This window comes from Scyliorhinus canicula, chromosome 5, assembly GCF_902713615.1.
Source record: "Scyliorhinus canicula chromosome 5, sScyCan1.1, whole genome shotgun sequence".
Lineage (NCBI taxonomy): Eukaryota > Metazoa > Chordata > Chondrichthyes > Carcharhiniformes > Scyliorhinidae > Scyliorhinus > Scyliorhinus canicula.
Genome location: NC_052150.1, coordinates 37,912,151 through 37,933,444, shown reverse-complemented (window position 1 = coordinate 37,933,444; position 21,294 = coordinate 37,912,151). Strand labels below are relative to the sequence as shown.

General features: G+C 47.1%; 1 protein-coding gene across 2 annotated transcripts in view; it reads left to right on the top strand.

Annotated features, from left to right (window-relative positions):
* Window positions 1-8,262: 8,262 nt before the first annotated feature.
* The window catches only part of anln (anillin, actin binding protein), a 156,550-nt gene continuing 143,518 nt past the window's right edge, over window positions 8,263-21,294 (top strand). The window contains exon 1 of one of the 2 annotated variants that reach the window (XM_038796920.1): window positions 8,263-8,427. In XM_038796920.1, coding sequence (XP_038652848.1) covers window positions 8,410-8,427 — 18 coding nt within the window. In that variant the 5' untranslated portion in view covers window positions 8,263-8,409. The remainder of the gene's footprint in view (window positions 8,428-21,294) is intronic. The other variant, XM_038796921.1, reaches the window with a different exon arrangement.

Below are 21,294 nucleotides of genomic sequence, written 5' to 3'. Positions count from 1 at the left end.
CGGATCGCAGCCCCCTGGGCTGTCTGGGTCTCCATCAGCTCCCTGTTGGTTACCTTCAGCGACTCCAGCAGCTCCAACTTCAGCTCCTGGAAGCAGCGCAGCAGAGTCGCCTGCTGCTCCTGCGCCCACTGCCTCAGCTCCTCAAGGCCTCCGCCGGCCGCCATTTTGTCTTCCTTCCCCCGCTTTTTCAGGGGTGCTTTCTCCGGTTTTCTCCTTACCCCACTCCTGGTCCGGACCATAGGACCTTTGGGGTTGACTCCTGACCTCTTCCCACGTTGGGATTTGCCGCCACAGCTCCGTTGGGGGCCCTGAAAAGAGCCCCAAAGTCCGTTCTCAGCGGGAGCTGCCGAATGTGCGGCCTAGCTCCTCATTGCCGCCACCAGAAGTCCCGCCAATTACTTTATCAAGGAGCATAAACTGGGGGGGAACTGAACTGAACAATTCTGGGAGACTGAGGTGTTGGCACTTTGAAGTAATTGGGAATACGGATAGAGTGGGGGTTGGAGGGAGGGGGGGTTCTTATCCACTGATGTGGAGGGTATTTCTTTTTTTTACTGTTACGTTGACAAAGGGTAGCAGCGTGAAAGGTTTTACTGTCCTCACCCCCCTTGCTGCTTGGGGCTGTGTTTTTTCTCCTGTTAGTTTGTTCTTGGGGAAGGTGACCTGTGGTTTGAGATGAGTCCTTATTCGGATGGGGGAGAGTGAGGTCAGCGGGGAGCCTTCTTCACAGAACAGAGAGGTGAGGGCGGAGGATGGGTGCGGGTCAGTGGCAGAAGCCTTTGAGCAGGAGTTGCCACGCTGACAGGTAATGCTGGTGAATGGAAGTTAGGTGGGGGAGGTGTAGAGAGGTGGCTGTAGGGGGGGAAGGGGGGAGGGTGTGGGGGAAGGGAGCATGATGCAATGAGGCAAGGTTGGAGAAGAAACATGGACAGGGGCGGCGAAAAGTCCATCTTGGATGGGCCAGGTGTAGGGTGAAATTAACGGGGGCAGAGCCAAAAGGGGAGGATTGCAGACGGTAGAGGGGAATGGAGGCATAAGCCCCCAGTAAGGCTGATAATGTGGAGCGTGCGAGGGTTCAATGGACCGGTCTAAAGATCTTGGGTCTTTGCCCACCTTAGGAGCTCGAAAGCAAAGGTGGTCTTTCTGCAGGAGACGCACCTCTGCGTGAAGGACCAGGTTAGGCTAAGGAAGGGGTGGGTGGGTCAGGTTTTCCACTCGGGATTGATTCAAAGTCGCGGGGAGTGGCAAATTTGATGAGTAAGAAAATGGGGTTTGTGAGCACGAAGGAAGTGAGGGACCCCGGTGGGAGATATGTGATTGTGAGTGGGGTATAGAAGGGACACCGGTGGTGTTGGTGAATGTGTATCCACCGAATTGGGATGATGTAGATTTTATGAGGGGGTTGTTGGCAGCAATCCTGAACTTGGCCACGCACCAGTTGATTATGGGAAGAGATTTTAATTGTGTCCAGAGCCGAGGGTAGATAGATCGAGTCCCAGGTCAATGGGAAGTATACGAATGTCAAAGGAGCTGGGTGGGTTTATGGAAAAGATAGGTACGGTGGACCCATGGTGCTTCAAGAACCCAGGGGGAAGAGAATATTCCTTTTTCCGCATGTGTACAGGGTATATTGCAGAATTGACTATTTTGTGGTGAGCCGGGGGATTTTGGTCGGGGTGGAGGGGGCAGAGTGCGCGGGAATAGTAATCTTGGATGATGAGCCCCATTGGTTGAAGATTCGGCTTCGATCGGGACGGGAGCAGAGGCCGGGGTGGAGGCTTGATTTGCGGCTGTTGGCAGATAGAGGGTGTGATTAAAGATTTGGGCAGCACGGTAGCACAAGTGGATAGCACTGTGACTTACAGCGCCAGGGTCCCAGGTTCGATTCCCCGCTGGGTCACTGTCTGTGCGGCGTCTGCACGTTCTCCCCGTGTCTGCGTGGGTTTTCTCCGTGTGTTCCGGTTTCCTTCCACAGTCCAAAGACGTGCAGGTTAGGTGGATTGGCCATGCTAAATTGCCCTTCGTGTCCAAAAAGTTTAGGAGGGGTTATTGGGTTACGGGGATAGGGTGGAAGTGAGGCTTAAGTGGGTCGGTGCACACTCGATGGGCCAAATGGCTTCTTTCTGCATTGTATGTTCCATGTTCTAGAATTGAACCAAAATGGCGAGGTGACAGCAGCCACTTTTTGGGAAGCGCTAAAAGTGCAGCTCCGAGGGGAGAGTATCTCATTCAAGGCACATGTGGATAGGAAAAGGAGGGAGGAATATGAATGGCAATGAACGAGCGTGTCGCGTCTTTTCGTCCGACGTCACTTCGTCCAACGACACTTCGTCCACGTCTTTTGGTCCAACGTCTTTTTGTCCGCCCGTCTTTTGGTCCAACGTCACTTCGTCCAATTATCCAATTACAAATTAACTCCGTATAAAACCATTTAATTGATAGAATGCAAGTACAATACAGCAAGTGAATTTAATTGCTAAAATGCAAGTAATTGATAAAATGCAAGTAAAATGCAAGCTGAAAAATGCAGTTAAAAAGTTAAAAAATCTAAACATGCAGTTAAAAAGATCTAAAAGTTTACTAAGGATGAATTCCCGAAATTACTTAAAATTGATGTAAATTGTAAGCAACATTCCTCAAGAAATCAATTTTCGCTGTAGGATCATATTCAACAACCAATCTTTTGAGGCGTTCAGTTATTTTCTTATATCGCGTACATGAAGTTGACTGATCTCCCCGAAGGATTTGAGCCTTTTTGCCTATTATTAGCCCTTCCTCTTCCTTCAGAGTTTTGATTAACCTCCAGATATTCAAATGAGCTCCACCCGCCGAACGCTTTATCGCAGAATGAAACCCCTCAGCAGCATTATTTGTTCTCGGTAGATCTTGTAGAACACGCTGATTAACATTCCATACAGCTGTCGGGAATGTAGGTGTTTCTCTCCTTCGTCTGGCACCACGTCCTCTCACAATGCCTATGTAAGTCAAGTCGAAGTAAACAATGAATTCAGCAGGTATTTCTTCATCGTCTATCAAATCTTCATAAGCCATCTTTCCATCAGCCACCTTCCGTTTACTCTTCGTTGACACAATGAACTTTGCCATTTCGGGATGGGCGAATTCGGGATTAGGAAAGAGACCGATAATATCTATCCTTTAACGAGGCTCGTTAAAGGGAAGAGAACAATAATAACTATCCTTTAATGAGGCTCGTTAAAGGAAAGAGACCGGTAATAAAGATCCTTTATTGTATATTATACCTTGCTATGTGCATTAGAGAAGATTTATATTTACAAAAGTTAAAGTGGAGTGGAGTGCTACTAAGCAAGTTACAAAAAGTCAAGTTACAAAAAGTCTTTCACAAAAAAAATCATCCGACAAAAAAACATAACAAGTCACAAAAAGTCTTTGACGAAAAAAATCATCGGACAAAAAGACGTTGGACCAAAAGACGGGCGGACAAAAAGACGTTGGACCAAAAGACGTGGACGAAGTGTCGTTGGACGAAATGACGTCGGACGAAAAGACATAGCACCATGAACGAGATAGTGGAGGTAGATAGGGAGTACTCGAGGGTGCCCATCACGGACAGATTGGCGAGGAGAAAAAAAATTACAGGGGCAATTTTATAGGCTGACAACAGGAGGGTGGTAGGACAGCAGTGTAGGGGTGCAGTACGAATACAGAGAGAAGGCGAGTCGAATGTCGGCGCATCAGCTGCGAAGGCAGGCCACGTTCAGGGAAATATTGAATATATGGACTGGGGAGTATCGGGTGTCGCTCTCTGCTGACAACCTACTACTGTATGTTTCGGACCCGTTGGAGAGCATGGAGAGGATCATGGGTTTGTTGGGGAAGTTTGGGGTTCCCACCCGGATCCCTCACTTCCTTCGTGCTCACAAACCCCATTTTCTTACTCATCAAATTCGCCACACCCCGCGACTTTGAATCAACCCCGAGTGGAAAACCTGACCCACCCACCCCTTCCTTAGCCTAACCTGGTCCTTCACGCAGAGATGCGTCTCCTGCAGAAAGACCATCTTTGCTTTCTAGCTCCTAAGGTGTGCAAAGACCCGAGGTCTTTTGACCGGTCCATTGAGCCCTTGCACGCTCCACATTATCAGCCTTACTGGGGGCTTATGCCTCCATAAAAGTTAAATGTAGGGAAAAGTGAAGTGTTCCCGATGAGTGAGTTGGGTAGGCAAGCCAATTTAGGGGGGGATGTCATGTCAGGTGGCCAGAGACAGGTTTAGATTCCTGGGGATTCAGGTTGCGAGGAAATGGGCGATGCTTCACAAATGGAATTTAACAAAACTGGTGGAGGGGCCAGGGAGGATCTCAAGAGCTGGGAAAGGCTGCACTTTAACAGGGAGGGTCCAAGTGGTGAAGATGAACATTCTGCCGAGGTTCCTGTTCATATTCCAGACACTCCCGATCTTTATACCGAAGGCCTTCTTTCAAAAACTGAACACAATTATTTTGGACTTTGTATGGCAGGGAAGGTGCCAAGGATTAAGAGGATTCTGTTACAGAGGCAGCAGGGAGGGTTGGCATTGCCGAACCTGCTGCATTACTATTGGCCAGCAAACATGGAGAAGGTGAGGCGATGGTGGGAAGGAGAGGGGATAGAGTGGGTTAGGATAGAGGAGGAATCGTGTAGGTGGTCTAGCTTAAGGGGTATGGAGATGGCGGCGTTGACAATGACACTGAGCAAATACTTAGGGAGCCCAATGGTGCAGTCCACAGTGAAGATATGGAAGCAGCTGAGGAGGCATTTTAGGATAGAAGGGATGTCGGTGTGTGAAAACCACGGTTTTGTGTACGTGTGGGATAGATGGCACGTATAGGAAATGGAGAGAAGTGGGGCTTGTTAAGGTGAGGGATTTGTATCTGGAAGAAGGGTTTGCCAGTATAGATGAATTGAAGGAGATGGTAGAGCACCCGACAGGAAGTGAGTTAGGTATCTGCAGGTAAGGGATTTTGTGCAGAAGGTCTGGAAAGAGTTCCCCAGGTGCCGAGGTACACCCTGTTAGAGTGACTGCTGCTTCCAGATGTGGAAGGGGAGGGCAGGATTGTGGAAGAGGAGGCGCTACAAAGGGTAAATGCGACCTCCTCATGCGCAAGGATGAGCCTGATACAGTTCAAGGTCATACACAGGGTAGATATGACGTAGGCAAGAATGAGTGGGTTCTTTCAGGGGGTGGCAGATGAATGTGAGAAATATGGGTGGGGACCAGCGAATCACACACATATGTTCTGGGGCTGCGAAAAGTTGGAGAGATTCTGTTGAGGAATGCTTGCGGCGCTAGCAAGGACAGTAGGGGAGTAGGTTGAGCCGGACCCTTTGGTGGCAATATGTGGGCCATCGGAGAAGCCGGAGCTGATGGAGAGGAGGAAGGCCAAAGGCTTCTCTGATCGCCTGGTGACAAATTTATTGGAGTGGTGGTCAGCAATGCCACCGGGGTAGTGGTCTGGCCGAGTGATTCATATGACTCTCTTCGGCTGGAAAAGATTAAATACGAGTTAAGGAGTTCAGCGGAGGGGTTCGAGGCAAAGTGGGGGATGTTTGTGATTGTGTTTGAGGAGTTGTTTGTTGCAGGGGGAGGTGAGGTGGGGGGGGGGGGGGGGGGGGGGGGGATGAAAAATGGGAAAAATTTGTACAAACTGTATAATAGGGAAGTTTGTTTCCGAACGTTTATGTGTTGTAACTTTTCATATACTTTTGGAATAAAATACATTTAAAAAAAGAAAACATAGAATTGTAGACCAGAGAACCTAACGTTGGTCGTAGGGAAGTTGCTAGAGTCCATTATCAAGGGTTTCATAGCACAGCATTTGGAAAGCAGTAGTATAATCACACAACATCAGCATGGATTTACAAAAGGGAAATATGCTTGTCATGTTTGCTGGAATTTTTGTAGATGTAACTGGGTGAGTTGATCAGGGAGAACCGGTGAATGTGGTTTGTTTAGACTTTCAGAAGGCTTCCGACAAGGTTTCACGTAGCAGATTACTATGTAAAGTTAAAGAAAATGGGACTGTGGGAGTGTCTTGAGATCAATAGAAAGCAGACAGGAAGCAAAAATTTTTAATAAATGGGTCTTTTTCCAAGTATCTCCAAATTTCCAGATGATACAAAGTTGGGTGAGCTGCGAGGAGGATGCAGAGATGCTTCAGCAGGATTTGGACAGGCTGAGTGAGAGGCCATATTCATGCCAGATGCAGTACAATAATAATAATCTTTATTGTCACAAGTAGGCTTACATTAACACTGCAATGAAGTTACTGTGAAAAGCCCCTAGTCGCCACATTCGCCTGTTCGGGTACACAGAGAGAGAATTCAGAACGTCCAATTCACCTAACAGCACGTCTTTCGAGACTTGTGGGAGGAAACCGTAGAACCTGGAGGAAACCCACGCAGACACAGGGAGAACGTGCAGACTCCGCACAGTGACCCAAGCCAGGAATCGAACCTGGGACCCTGGCACTGTGAAGCAACAATGCTAACCACTATGATCTTCATGTGGATAAAGGTGGTTATTTGCTTTTGTAGCAAAAATAGGCAGGCAGACTATTATTTGAATGGGGGTAAATTGAGAGAGGTGGATACTCAGCGACATCTTGGTGCCCTCGTGCATCAGTCACTGAAAGTAAGCGCGCACGTACAGCAGGCAGTAAAGGCGGCAATGGTATGTTAGCCTTAATAGCGAGAGGATTTGAGTTTTGGAACAGGAATGTTTTACTGCAATTGTATAGGGCATTAGTGAAGCCACACCTGGAGTACTGTGTGCAGTTTTGGTGTCCTTATCTGAGGAACTATATTCTTGCAATACAGGGAGTGCAGCGAAGATTTACCAGGCTGATTCCTGGAATGGCAGGACTATCATATGAGGAGAGACTAAATCGGTTAGGATTATATTCTTTGGAGTTTAGAAGAGTGAGAGGGGATTTCATAGAAACTTATAACAGGATTAGACGGAGTAGATTCACAAATAATGTTCCCGACAATGGGGGAGTCCAGAACTAGGGGGTCATAGTTTGAGGATAAGGGTAATAGTAATCCCGGCAATGCAGAAGAAGGCCATTCGGTACATCGGCCCTTGCAAAGAGCACCTTACTTAAGCCCAAATGCCCACCACCGCACCTAACCTTTTGGACACTACGGGACAATTTAGCATGGCCAATCCACCTAATCTGCACATTTTTGGATTGTGGGATGAAACCGGAGGAAACCACGCAGACATGGGGAGAAAGAGCAAACTCCACAGTCACCTGAGGCAGGAATGGAATGTGTGTCCCTGGAGCAGTGAGGTAGCAGTGCTAACCACTGAGGTGAGAAGAAATCTTTTCACCCAGAGTGGAATTCACTACCACAACAAGTAGTTGAGGCCAAAACATTGTGTAATTTCAATGAGTTAGACATAGCTGTTGGGGCTATATTGGGGGGGGGGGGGGGGGGAGACTGGCTCAGGGTAATGAACTTGATGATCAGCAACGTTCATAATGAATGCCGGAGCAGGCTCGAAGAGCTGAATGGCCTCCTCTTGCTTCTATTTTCTATGTATCTTGAACCCTTTTTAAATCTCCCAAACATATTTTGTTCCTATGCAACTCCCCCTCCCCCTCCCCCTCCCCATTCTTCAGTTTTGCTGCACCTTTGCTGCAATCTCTTCTAGCACCTCCTCATCGCTGACCTTCCTCTGTTCCAGTTCTCCCCACCCCTTCTTTTATTTTAATTTAGAGTACCCAATTCATTTTTCCAATTAAGGGGCAATTTAGTATGGCCAATCCACCTAGTTTACACATCTTTGGGTTGTGGGGGCGAAACCCACGCAAACACGGGGAGAATGTGCAAACTCCACACGGACAGTGACCCAGAACCGGGAACGGACCTGGGACCTCGGCACCTTGAGGCAGCCGTGCTAACCCACTGCCCCACCGTGCTGCCCTCCCCTTCCTTTACTGTTTATAATCCAACACATTTCCCTCTCTTTAGTTCTGAAGAAGTCATGTGGTCTGGAAACATTAACTGTTTGTCTCTCCTTACAGATACTGCCAGACCTGCTGAGCTTTTCCAGCGTTCTCTGTTTTATTTGCTGCATCCCAAGTATTTCGTTTTTTGCCAATCCAAACCCGGCTTGGCGACAACATCTAGTCCTGGCTTGTGATTGGTTGGTTAGCCCGCCTATCAGAAAAGGCACGCCGTGACGTCTTCCGCTGTCAATTGGTCGGCATTGTTGTCCATCAAGCGACCTGGCCAGTGAGCGGTGTCTCCCGCCCCCATTCCGTTTCCCATAGTCTCGCGATCTCAGCCTCTACCGTTTGCGGCGCCGAATTTGAAATTTTGAATAGTTTGGCGCAGCTCGCGGCCGGTGGCGGCGGAGGAGTCTTCAGCGACGTTCAGATACCATGGATCCGTTCACGGAGGTAAGGAATCGTGTGTCTGGAGGTTGGCGGCGGGTGATTGCGGGCCGACTTCTGCCAGTATAAATGAGAGAGAGACCAAGCCAGGAGTGCGTAAACTGACTTTGGCTGAGACTCCCGGTTCATACCAGAAGACCCCCCCCCCCCCCCCCCCCCCAATCTCCCCAGCTCTACGTTCACAAATTTAAGCAGCTCTTGTTTTATAATGCAAGTTGCGTTTGTGGGAGAAATTGACGGAATTTAGTGCCCCCGAAATCGTGCAGGGTACCATTCTTTTCAAAGAAAGAAATTAGTACTCTTTAGTCGAACAGCTTCCCCTCTGCTCGCCCTGAAGCAGTAGCCCGGGTTGGTGAGATATGGCTATCCTGTTGTGCTAAGTGCAGAGTATTTTCGAGTGGATTTTGCTTCAACTTTCGCCTGTCCCCTGACCCCCTTGTCCAGAATGATGGGCCAGGCAGTTTGTCTCCACCACCCATTCCCTACCCCGCCTTATCCAGAATGATGGGCCAGGCAGTGTGTCTCCACCACCCATTCAGTATTGAGAGATGTGGGGTGTAGTAGGGTTTGCTTGGCAATGCAGCAACATTACCCCAAGGAGCAGAGAGTTTTCCAATGCCTGTAATCTGAAATCGCCGATTTTTGACGTTTCGGGTGTATTTGTCATCCCAACTCAACACCCCTCCCCCAAATGCATCCTGATTTTTAAAAAATATATTGCAGATACTGACTGACCCACCAATTTCTATCATTTTCTGTACTCGTTCACATTTTTTGCATCTGTATTTTTTCTGTTCCTTCACTATCTGAAATGCTCTTTGACTTCATGTGTGTCTGGAGTGCTTTCTACCTCAGTTCGACTACTAAATCTGTATAATTTGATAAGGGGGAAAACTCTGGGTCCGTTAAGATAGGATTATTAAGAATGAATTACCTCCTGGAATGTGCTGTGTTTTATAATTAGGGTGTGAAAGCAACTTTCGATTCTGTAATACAAAGTATCATTTGTTTCAGACTTCATAAAGCATACATCACTTGATTTGGGGAGAAAATTTTCTAAATTCTGACTTGGCAAATGACCAATTAATAATATGCTGTATAGTCTGCAGCAACATGTGAGATGGTCATAATTTCCTTAAATGGACATGGCATGTTAGTTAGATCACAATTTGTTTCACACTTGGGCTCAAACTGAAATTTTGGCAATGTTTTGCATCTGCCACAAAACTGGGAACTTGTCCTAAAGGTGTAACATGAAAAGACATTGGTGAGTCCTTTTGCATTACCATATTTGACTGACTGACTCACTGAATTACTCTTACAGTAGGAATGCAGAACCAGTTTGAACATCAATGGTTTATTTGACTGTTATTCTGAGTACAACAGATTTGTTAATTTACTGCTTGACATGTAGCTTGCACCAGAACAACGACAAATAAAATACAGATATTCTAAAAGGATACACAAACACTTCATGGATTTGGAAAATAAACTGGTGTTCAGTGTTGGTGCTGGCTGTGTTGTTCCAGATTATTGATCAAACAATATGGAAAGTTACACAAGCCATTTTGCTGCTTGCATTTTCAAAATGATATTTTCAGTTAGTGTTTTGTTTCTTTTTATTCACTCTACATTGATTGCTCTTTGTGCAGTGGTTGGCAATTGTAGAATTCCTGCAGTGTGGAAGGAGGCCATTCAGCCCATCAAGTCTGCCCTGACCCTCTGAAAGAGCACCCTACCGAGGCCCACTCCCCCGCTCCAACCTTGTTTTCCTAAAACTCCACCTAATCTACACATCTTTGGACACTAAGGGACAATTTAGCATGGAAAATTCACCTAACCTTTGCAATTGTGGGAGGAAACCGGAGCACTCTGAGGAAACTCACAGACACGGGGGGGGGGGGGGGAAAGTGCAACTCCACACAGTCATCCAAGGCCTGAATTGAACCCGGGTCACTGGCACTGTAAAGAAGCAGTGTTAACCACTTAAATGCTATTGCTTCTTCAACTCTTTCAAATTTGGTCTGCTGTACATTTCAATAAAATCTGCATTTCTAATATAAAGCCAAATGTCAAAAGCTTGTTTGCTGTGGACCAAGCTGTGGTGCTGAAGTAAGATTACAACTCGTATGTTAGTAAAAGGGTCCAAAACTGGAGATTGTTGAGTGTATCACAGTTGGGTCCAGTCTGTTGTGTTAGTCCGTTTGAATGATTACTTTTGTAATGTTTTCCATAAACGCCTAGAAATATGCTGAGCTTCTCACTTGTAATTTCTACTTAAAAGTCAGCTTCTAAGAATGGACATAAAGTGTGCTTGTCATTGTGAAATATTGCAATGGGACTTTGTTGATTTATTTATGACTTAGGAGTATGCAACAGCTGCTATATTTTCATTGTTGCACATAGGGCATTTTGTAAAGAGTAAATGTTCTGTTTCAACTTAATTGTCAAACCATATACCATATGTGGTATAAAGGTAAAGCAAAACCAAGTTGTCACATGAGATCATAGAATTTACAGTGCAGAAGGAGGCCGTTCGGCCCATTGAGTCTGCACCGACTCTTGGAAAGAGCACCCTACTTAAACCCACACCTCCACCCTATCCCCGTAACCCCACCTAACCTTTTTGGACACGAAGGGGCAATTTATCATGGCCAATCCACCTAACGTGCACATCTTTGGACTGTGGGAGGAAACCCACGCAGACACTGGGAGAACGTGCAGACTCTGCACAGACAATGACCCAAGTCGGGAATCGAACCTGGGTCCCTGGAGCTGTGAAGCAACTGTGCTACCGTGCTGCCCCTGACAGGTCAATTCAATTTTAAGCGAACAGCATTTTTCTCATTAGTTTTGTTTTTGTTTGTTTGTTAGTACCAATGGTTGATAAAGAAAAATCATCCATATGTTTTACTCCAATGTACTCTCACCAGATATGCCTCATCGTTAAAAAGCTCAAAATACTATCCATAGGTGCAACCTAATTTATGAGAGACAAAAGTTTATAATTGCTATGCTTTTTTCCAAGCAAATAAATGGGCATTTTACATATTTGCCATACTAAATTCCTGGTCATAGAGTTGAGCTAAATAGTTTATGCTTCTGTCTATAAGCACAATGTATAAAAATGAATAATTTAGTCTGTACTTCTGAGGCAAAAAATAGTAAAACTTGTCCTGCAATTTTATGCATCTTCAACTCCTACAGATGGATCATTATTACTTTTTTCCACCTGCCTGCCTATGATCCATACATTTCTCCTACATTGGCTCCAATGACCAAGAAAATTCTGGCTCTGTTTTCTGTTTCACTTCAGATAAGACCTGACTAAATAAGCAGTCTAAAAACATGCCTGTGTTTCCTTTCATTTCCACCCTTGCTGTTTCCTCTGACCCAGCTTTTGGCCAACACTGCAAATTTGCTGTTTCCCGATAGTCCAGATGCAGAGGACAGATATACTTTCTGATGGTAGATAAGCTTTGAGAAACTCTTGTGACTGGGGCTTCTGTGAATATAGTACTGTAGCTTTGCCTTTGTCTCAGACCAGATCGTTGCTAGTATTCTTTTTATGGGAAAAGCAAAAGCTTTATGGAAAGCTATTGAATAGGTTTAATTTTATTTTCACATATCTAGTAATGTTTTGACTGCCGCTGTTAAAATTCTATTCTTCTCTGGTCTGAAGGTACTTAAGGTTCAATGGATGCTGATTGCATTCTGTTCGAGTAAATTTTCCTCTGTTGGCTTAGATGGGCTATTTACTTGAATGAATACTAGCTGAAGCTGATCTGTCTTCATAGCATTCATGTACTTTCTAGTAAAGGTCAGTAAATGGCAGGGAGGAGAGGGAACATTTGCTGGGTTTAATGTTTCTTACAAGCTAAATAACATTGAGCCAAGTGTTGTACTGCCAAACTAACTGCGACTGGCAGCAGTCAGGACTCAAGCTTGCAGTCCTTATGGTTTAGTTGTATGTTGGCTCATGTTAATGTTATACTTTTTATTAAAAGTTCTCACTTTCCTATTTCTGCTTTAACTTTTTTGATGAAGCAAGACTTTTTCTATTTTGTGTAATAGTGTTTTTAATGAAATATATAGTTGTGAATTGCATCTAAAGACCAACATACATTTAAAAGAGATTGAAAAACACTGCAGCAAATGTAAGATTTCAAATCTTGAATATCGCCTCGCCCAGTTTGAATTAATGTTAGAGAATGTCAGTTAACCTATAGGATTTGAATGCTGAGTCACATGCCAAACTACATTCTTGAGGAATGAGATCCAGCTGTTTCAACAGAAATATTCTGTGTAGTGTTGGCTGAAAAGTCTGGTATGTGTTTTGAGAAATTCAAATCTGAAAATGCAGCCGATTGTTCGCTTTCCTTCTGAAGCAGTGAAAAGTGACGTGCCAAATTGTACAGTTGAAAAATTTCAAATATCAATGAGACTGGACTTCACAGAAATGCTATGGGGCTGGTTTAGCACAGTGGGTTAAATAGCTGGCTTGTAAAGCAGACCAAGGCCAGCAGTGCGGGTTCAATTCCTGTACAAGCCTCCCCGAACAGGTGCCGGAATGTGGTGACTAGGGGTTTTTCACAATAACTTCATTTGAAGCCTACTTGTGACAAGTGATTTTCATTTCATTGTATATACTTCCCAACATGAGTATTTGTTAAGAGTTGCTGTTTTACATTTAAAACATTACATTTGATGCATTTCTATGAGGATGGAAGATAACTCAATATGGTTTAAATGTGATTCACCTCCAGGTTAAAACTTAATTTTGAGTTTTGTTAGTTGAAAATTGGTTTGAACGTCACTTAAAATTGGGGTTCCAGATTGTCTGTCTTTTTAGGAATGATAATCGCTCCAAAGTGGTGGGAGTGAGGGTGGAGCCATGCCCGATAGTGGCGGTCTTCGGGGTTTCAGAACAGCCAGATCTATTCCTGGGGAGGAGGGCGGACGCCCTTGCCTTTGCCTCCCTGATCGCCCGCCGTAGAATCCTGTTTGGCTGGCGGTCAGCAGCACCGCCCAGAGCTGCGGACTGGCTGTCCGACCTCTCGGAATCTCTCCAAATGGAGAAAATCAAATTTGCCATCCGAGGGTCGGACGACGGCTTCCACAGAACGTGGGAGCCATTCATGCAACTGTTCCGGGACCTATTTGTGGCCAATGTACAAGAGGAAGAATAGTCGGGGGAAGGTAGCGGGAGGGGGGGGGGGGGGGCTATAGGTTCGGTACGGGGGTTCGATGGCTAGCTAAGGCCCAAAACCAAACTAAATGAACATGTTGAGGGGGGGGGGGGGGGGGGGGGGGGGGGGGGGGGGGGCGCAGTTACTACTACGAAGATGCTTACCTGTAAATATGTATGTTAATTTTTGCGTGTTTGTTTGTTGTTTTTTTTTGTTCTTTTTCTCTCCTAACAATTTGTAATTTGTTCAATATAAAATATGAAAACTGAATAAAAACATTTATAAAAAAAAAAGGAATGATAATCGAGTATCTCTGGGAATGCTGATGGTGGGGAAAACAAATGGGGAGGAATGCATGATGGTTCGGGGTCTCTTAAGCTTCTTTCCTTCAGATCCATTTTATCTGTTCCTTACCGACCATCATTAGGTCCCCAGTCTCTGTCCCTTAGCAACCACCATTAGTTCCCTATCATTACATTTTACTGAACTTTGGTGGCAACCCTGATGTGATGCAGCATCAGGGCAAAATTATTAGGTTGAAAAAGTAAGAGTTTTCTGATTTTCTGTTGTCCTGGAATTTGCTCTATAAATGCTAGTCTTCCTGTTGATCGATGTACCAGCTATTTCCCAAAATCACTATGAACTAAAAACATTTGAGGTCAGATATCCTAGACATCTTAAACTTGCAGCAGAATTGCAGAATCTTTGCAGTGCAGAAGGAGGCCATTTGGCCTTTCGGGTCTGCACTGGTTCACTGAAAGAGCATTCTACCTAATCCCACTCCCCTGCCATACCCCTGTAAACTTGCACATTCTTTCTTTTCAGATAGCAAACCTCGACCATCCTTTCACAAAGTTTGTTCTGGACTCCAACCGTCCTCTGGGTGAAATTTATTTTCCTCACATTACTTCTCCTTTTTTCCATTATTTTGAATCTGCCCTTGAGTTCTTGATGTACTCCTGAGAGGCAACAGTTTCTTACTATTTACCCTTTCCCTTTTCCCGAATTTACACCCAACAACAATCAATAACCAACAACAAATATCTCAAACCTCATAACAGTAACAACAAACCCATCCTCCCACCATGCCCAGACATCAGCCTGCATGCTAACATAAACAAATGACAAACAAAAAAAGGAATCCGGGATTACCCATAGCCATCTTTAACATACATAGCCCCCCTCCTCACCCAACTAATGTTCGATGTTATCCAGTTTGTGAAAGTGCATAATAAATAGTGCCCATGACTTGTAGAACCCTCCGAGCTTCCCCTCAGTCCGAACTTAACCCTCTCAAGGGTCAAGTATTCCAACAGGTCCCCTCGCCACGCCAGGTCACAGGGTGGAGAGGCTGCTCTCCATCCCAGCAGGATCCGCCTTCGGGCGATCAATGAGGCGAAGGCTATGATATCTGCCTCAGCACCCGTTTCCAACCCTGGCTGGTCCGACACCCCGAATATGGCCTCCTGGGTACCCGGGTCCAGCTTCACATGCACCACCTTGGAAATTACCCTAAACACCTCCTTCCACTACTCCCCAAGTTTTGGACAGGACCAAAACATAAGAACGTGATTAGTGCCCCTCCTCTTCCTCTTTGGATTGTGGGATGAAACCGGAGGAAACCACGCAGACATGGGGAGAAAGAGCAAACTCCACAGTCACCTGAGGCAGGAATGGAATGTGTGTCCCTGGAGCAGTGAGGTAGCAGTGCTAACCACTGAGGTGAGAAGAAATCTTTTCACCCAGAGTGGAATTCACTACCACAAAAAGTAGTTGAGGCCAAAACGTTGTGTTATTTCAATGAGTTAGACATAGCTGTTGGGTCTATATTGGGGGGGAGGGGGGGGCTGGTTCAGGGAGGCCCCTTCTCTTCCCATTTCCGAAAGCTTCCGTCCCACCTCCCTGGCTCAAATCTGTGGTTCTCCCGGATCGGCATTTCCCTCGGCCCTGCCCCCAACCCGAAATGTTGGCGAAACTGCCTCCAGATTTTCAATGAAGCTATTACTACGGACTCCCTGAGTATTTTCCCGGAGCTATCGGGAGCGGGGCCGTTGCTAGTGCCTTCAGCCCCGACTCCTGCACAAACTCTCCTCCATTCTGACCCACTGGGAATCAACCCCCCTGACCCAGCTCCGCACCGTCTCCACATTCGCCGCCCAGTAGTAGTACATCAGGTTCGGGAGACCCAAACCCCCTGCCTGCCTTCCTCTCTGTAGCAGCACCTTCCTCCTCTGGCCACCTTCCGCCCCATATAAACGAGGTAATCCTTCCCTCAATCTCCCTGAAAAAAAGACTTTGTCAGAAAATCAGTAGGCATTGAAAAATAAACAGAAATTGCGGCAAACACATTCATTTTAAACCGCCTGCACCCGACCCGCCAGTGACAGAGGGAGACCATCCCACCTCCGCCAGTCGGCTTTCACTCTCCCCACAAACTAGTGATGTTGTATCTGCAAAGTCGTCCCCACTCCCGGGCAACCTGCACCACCAAATACCTAAAGTGGGTACCTGCCCTACGAATGGCAGTCCCCCACCCTGCCCACACCCCCCGGCTGAGACACCACAAAATAATCACTCTTGTCCAGTTCAGCTTGTACCCCGAGAAAGACCCAAATACCTGCAGCAACTCCAATATACCTCCTATCGACGCACTCGGCTCCGACACATACAGTAGCAAGTCACGGCATACAAGGACACCCTATGCTCTAACCCCCACCCTCACTATTCCTTTCCATGCTCCCGAACTTCTTAATGCAATGGCCAACGGCTCAAGCGCAAACAGCAGGGGGGACATAGGACATCCCTGCCTCGTCCCACGGTGGAGAGAAAAGTATCTCGAACTGATATTGTTCGTGCGGACACTCTCCTTCGGCTCCTTATATAATAACTTTACCCAGTTCACAAATCTTGGTCCAATCCTAAACCGCTCCACCACTGCCATCAGGTACCCCCATTGCACCCGATCAAACGCCTTCTCGGCATCCAGTGCCACTACCACTTCTGTTTCCTTCCCTGCGGCGGTGCCAAAACGACGTTCAAAACCCTCCTAATATTCAAAAACAGCTGCCTCCCTTTCACGAACGCTGTCTGATCCTCACCTATCATCTTCGGTAGGCACCCTTCCAGCCTACCCGCCAGTACCTTCGCCAATATCTTTGCGTCCACATTAAGAAGTGATGTGGGCCTATATGACCCACACTACGTTGGATCCTTATCCTTTTAAGCAACAGTGAAATTGATGTCTGCCCCAGGTTTGCGGCAGCACTCCCTTCCCTATCGCCTCTTCAAACATCCCTACCATCAGGGTGCCAACTTATCCTTAAATTGTTTTATAATATTCCACCGGAAACCCATCCGGCCCTGCCACCTTCCCCGACTGCATCCTCCCAATCGTGTCTTTATTTCCTGCTCCAGTATTGCTCCTTCTAATGTGGCCCTGTCTCCCTCCCCTAGCTTCGGGTACTCCAACCCATCTAGAAATTCCAGCATCACACAGTCTACCCGGGTGGCTCTGACCTGCACAATCTCGTAGAATTCCTCAAAAACCTTGTTAATCAGCTCCGGAGCCACCACCAACTTCTCGGCCCTATCCCTTACCTGAAGAATTTCCCTTGCTGCTGCCTCCCTCCGGAGCTGACCTGCTAACATACCTTGTCTCCATATTCTAAACTGCACCCCTACGCGTCGTCTCAGTTGGCGCACCGCCTTCCTGGTGGATAGTCGGTCGAAGCTCGCCTGTAGTTCCTTCCTCTTTTCCAGCAGTCGCTGGGTCCCCATCCTCCGCATAACTCCTATCTGCCTCCAACATCTCATCCCATTAAGCCCTGTCTGCCGCTCCAACCTCTCCTCGTTGTCCATCCTGGCCTTAACAAAATTACCTCACCCCTCACTACTTGGCCTTCGAGGCCTCCCAGACGACTGCCATTGACACCTCCACCCGTACAGGTTAAATCTTACATACTCCTTAATTACCGTTTCAGTTTTTCACATGAATAACTGGTTCCCCAAAAGCCCCACATCCAGTTTCCACCCCGGCCTCTGCACTACCTTCCTTCTCCACGCACCATATCCACCCCATGTGGCGCGTGATCTGACAGCCAGCAATTGCAGAATAATTCCGACCCCTTGACTCCAGCCAGCAAGCCTTTCCCACCACAAAAACTCAATCCGAGAGTATACCCTATGGTCTGCTGAGAAAAATGAGTACCTTCCCGTTCCCCTGGGTGCAGGAACCTGCCAAGGGTCCACCCCGCCCTTTCCACCATTAGCCCAGCTAGGCCTTTGCCCCCCCCCCCCCCCCCCCCCCCCCCCCCCCCCCCCCCCCTCCTGATGGGACCAGCGAGCGTGGCCGTGATCTGTCCAACCTTGGCTCCTGCACCAGGTTCCAGTCCTCCCCACAATCAGCTCGTGTGTGTCCAAGTCAGGAATGGCTCCAAACACCTTCCTCGCAAATCTCGCATCGTCCCAGTTGGGACCGTATACACTTACCAGCGCCACTAATCTCCCGTCCAGCGCCCCTGCCACAATCACATATCTACCCCCCTGATCTGCCACTACCTTCTCCATCTGGAAGCGTACTCTTTTGCTGACCAACACCGCTACCCCTCGAGCCCTTCCATCAAATCCAGAGTGAAACACTTGGCTAACCCAACCCTTTTTAAGTCTCACCTGGTCCTTCACCCTCAAGTGATTCTCCTGCAGCATTGCCACATCGGTTTTCAGACTTTTAAGAGGCGCGAGCACCCTTGACCTCTTGACCGGACCTCCTAGCCCTCTCACGTTCCACGTGACTATCCTCACTGGGGGTCTTCTCTCTCTCTCTCTCTCTCTCTCTCTCTTTTCCCCCCCCCCAAACCTTTCTTATCCACCATCAACATACTGCCGGGCCCTGTCCCATAAGCCTGACCCGTCCCTGTCCATTGTTAACATCGAACCCCTTCCCACCCCTCCCAAAAACCCCTCCTACCTTTCCCCCTGAAAACAACATCCCAACATCCAGCCCCTCGCTTGCCTCGTAGGGCCATTGACGCCTGCTATCCAAGCTCCAATGTCCGCAGCCCCCCTCTCCTCTCACTTCCGTTCACTAGCTGACTTTAGCTAGCTAGTGCGGATGGCTCCCCCCGCCAAGACATATCATCCCCTTCCACCCAGTCCCAGAGAAAAAAAACAAACACAACAATCCAACCCGTACAATTCACTAACATAACACTTAACCGTCGCAACACAGAGTGCCCATCAACCCACCATTAACTTAAACTCTATAACAATGCAAAGAGAAGTAGATTACAATACAAATCCGTAAAAAGAAAGTTATAACATTTATACATTTTCCGGCTGTTCATCCCCAGTCCACAGTCTCTCTTCCAGTTCCGCTCTTTATGTCTGTCCCAAGCCTTCTGCCTTCACGAATGCCTCAGCCGCATCCGCTGTCTCAAAATAAAAGTGTTTGCAGTTATACTTTACCCTCAACCTCGCTGGGTACACCATGCCAAATCGTACCCCCTTCTTGTACAATGTCGCCTTCACTCGCCCACACGCTGCTTGTATTTTTGCCAACTCCACCGTCAAGTCCTGGTAGATCCGGACCGTAGTATCATCCCATAGTACCTTCCGCTTCTGCGTTGCCCAGTTTAACACCACCTTCTTCATGCAAAACTTATGGAAGCAGATAATTACTGCCCTTGGTGCTCGTTCACGTTGGGCTTCGGCCTTAATGACCGATGGGCTTGGTCTAGCTCGTACTGGGATGGACTCTCGCCCTCCCCCATCAGCTCCACCAACTTCTTAGCGAAGTATTGTGTTGGCCTTGGGCCCTCTGTCCCTTCAGGCAAGCCCACAATTCTCAAATTATGCCGCCTTGAGCGATTTTCCAAGTCTTCCAGCTTTGCTCCGCGACCTCTATTAATCTCCACAGCCCTCCGCAACTCATCTCCCATCGAGGTGACCTGGTCGCTGTCCTGACATGGCTTCCTCCACTTCCTTCACCGTCTCGCCCTGCTCTCTCACCTCGGCCAATGCCTTTGCCACCGCCACCTTCATCGGGGCGATTGCCTCCTCCACCAGTAACTTCAATGCGACTGCTGTCTCCTTTTTCCAGGCCTCCATGTGCCTCGCAAACTGATTTTCCAGCTCCACCGTCATCACGTCGGTGATTTTCTCCATCGTAAATAGTGCGGCCCCGCTTTGCAGTTCGGCATCCGCCATCCTATCACCACTTTTATTCGTCTTATCCTTCAGCGACCCCGCGTTTCCTCCTTTCTTCGACGCTGCTTTTCGCATCTTTTAGAGGCTTATTATTTTTTACTTTCTTTCCCTTCTCTCTCTCCCTCCACCCTTCTGTCCTTCATCAATCTGAATTATTCTTTTTTTTTATTAAAAAAAAGGGGGGAGGAAAAAAAACACTTCACCAAACTTCTTTAAATTTCTTTAAATCTTCCAGCTTTCTTTCTTTCTCCTCTGTACTCATCCAGAACTCGCCTGGGACCAGGTTTCAGCCTTCTTTCTTCTCTCTTAGGTGGGAGCCATCCGATGTGGGACACCCCAGTTACATGGTGCCCTGGACTCGGGCATGCCTCCTCGGCCTCCTCGTAGCTGCACTGAGTCCAGCGCCTCAGCCCCCGCCGCCCAACACCCACGCGGGATTCTTCACCGGTTTTTAAACCGGCCCCGCTGGCTGCTCCCGACAGCCCCAAAGGCCGACGATAGTCGGGGGATGCGTTAAAGTTCGGTGAAATCCCTAAAAATGCCACGACTTGCGGCCATCGGCGGGAGCTCTTCGCACTGTGCGCCCACGCCACCGGAAGTCCAGTGAAACCCCAATTTTAAAAAAATGAAAGACCACCTTGGAACTGGGTGTTGTGTAATGAGAAAGGATCAGTTGGCAATCTCGTTATGAGAGATCCCTTGGGGATGAGTGACCATAATATGATCAAATTCTTTATCAAAGGGGGGGGGGGGGGGGGGGTAGTGAGGTAGTTGATTCTGAGACCAGGGCCCTGAATCTCAATAAAGGTAACTATGATGGTATGAGGCAATAGATGGCTATGACAGACTTGAAAACATTACTGAAAGGAAGGACAGTGCACAGGCAATGGCAGGCATTTGAGGTATGAATAGATGAACTCCAAAAGCTGTTTATTCCTATTTGGCACAGAAGTCAAAAGGGAACTGTGGCCAAACCATGGTTTACAATGGAAATTAGAGATAGTGTTAGATTTGAAGAAGAGGCATGCATACAAGTTGGCAAGAAAAAGAAATAGACCTGAGGATCGTGAACATTTTCAAATTTTAGCAAAGGCGGATCAAGGGATTGATTAAGAAGGGGAAAATGCAATAGGAAAGTAAACTCGCGGGGAACATAAAAACTGACTAAAAAGTTTCTATAGGTATGTAAAGAGAAAAAGATTGGTAATGTAGGGCCCTAACAGTCAGAAATGGGGGAATTCTTAACAGAGATCAAATTAATGGCTGACGAACGAAATTTCTTTTGCTTATGTCTTCACATGAATAATGTACCGAAAGTTCTGAGAAACACAAGAGGAGCTAAAGGAAATTAGTATTAGTAGCAAAATGGTTTTGTGGAAATTAATGTGATTGGAGATGGGCAAGTCTCCAGGGCCTGATAATCTTTATCCCAGAGTACATAAGGAAGTGGCCCTAGAAATAGTTGATCCATTGGTCGTCA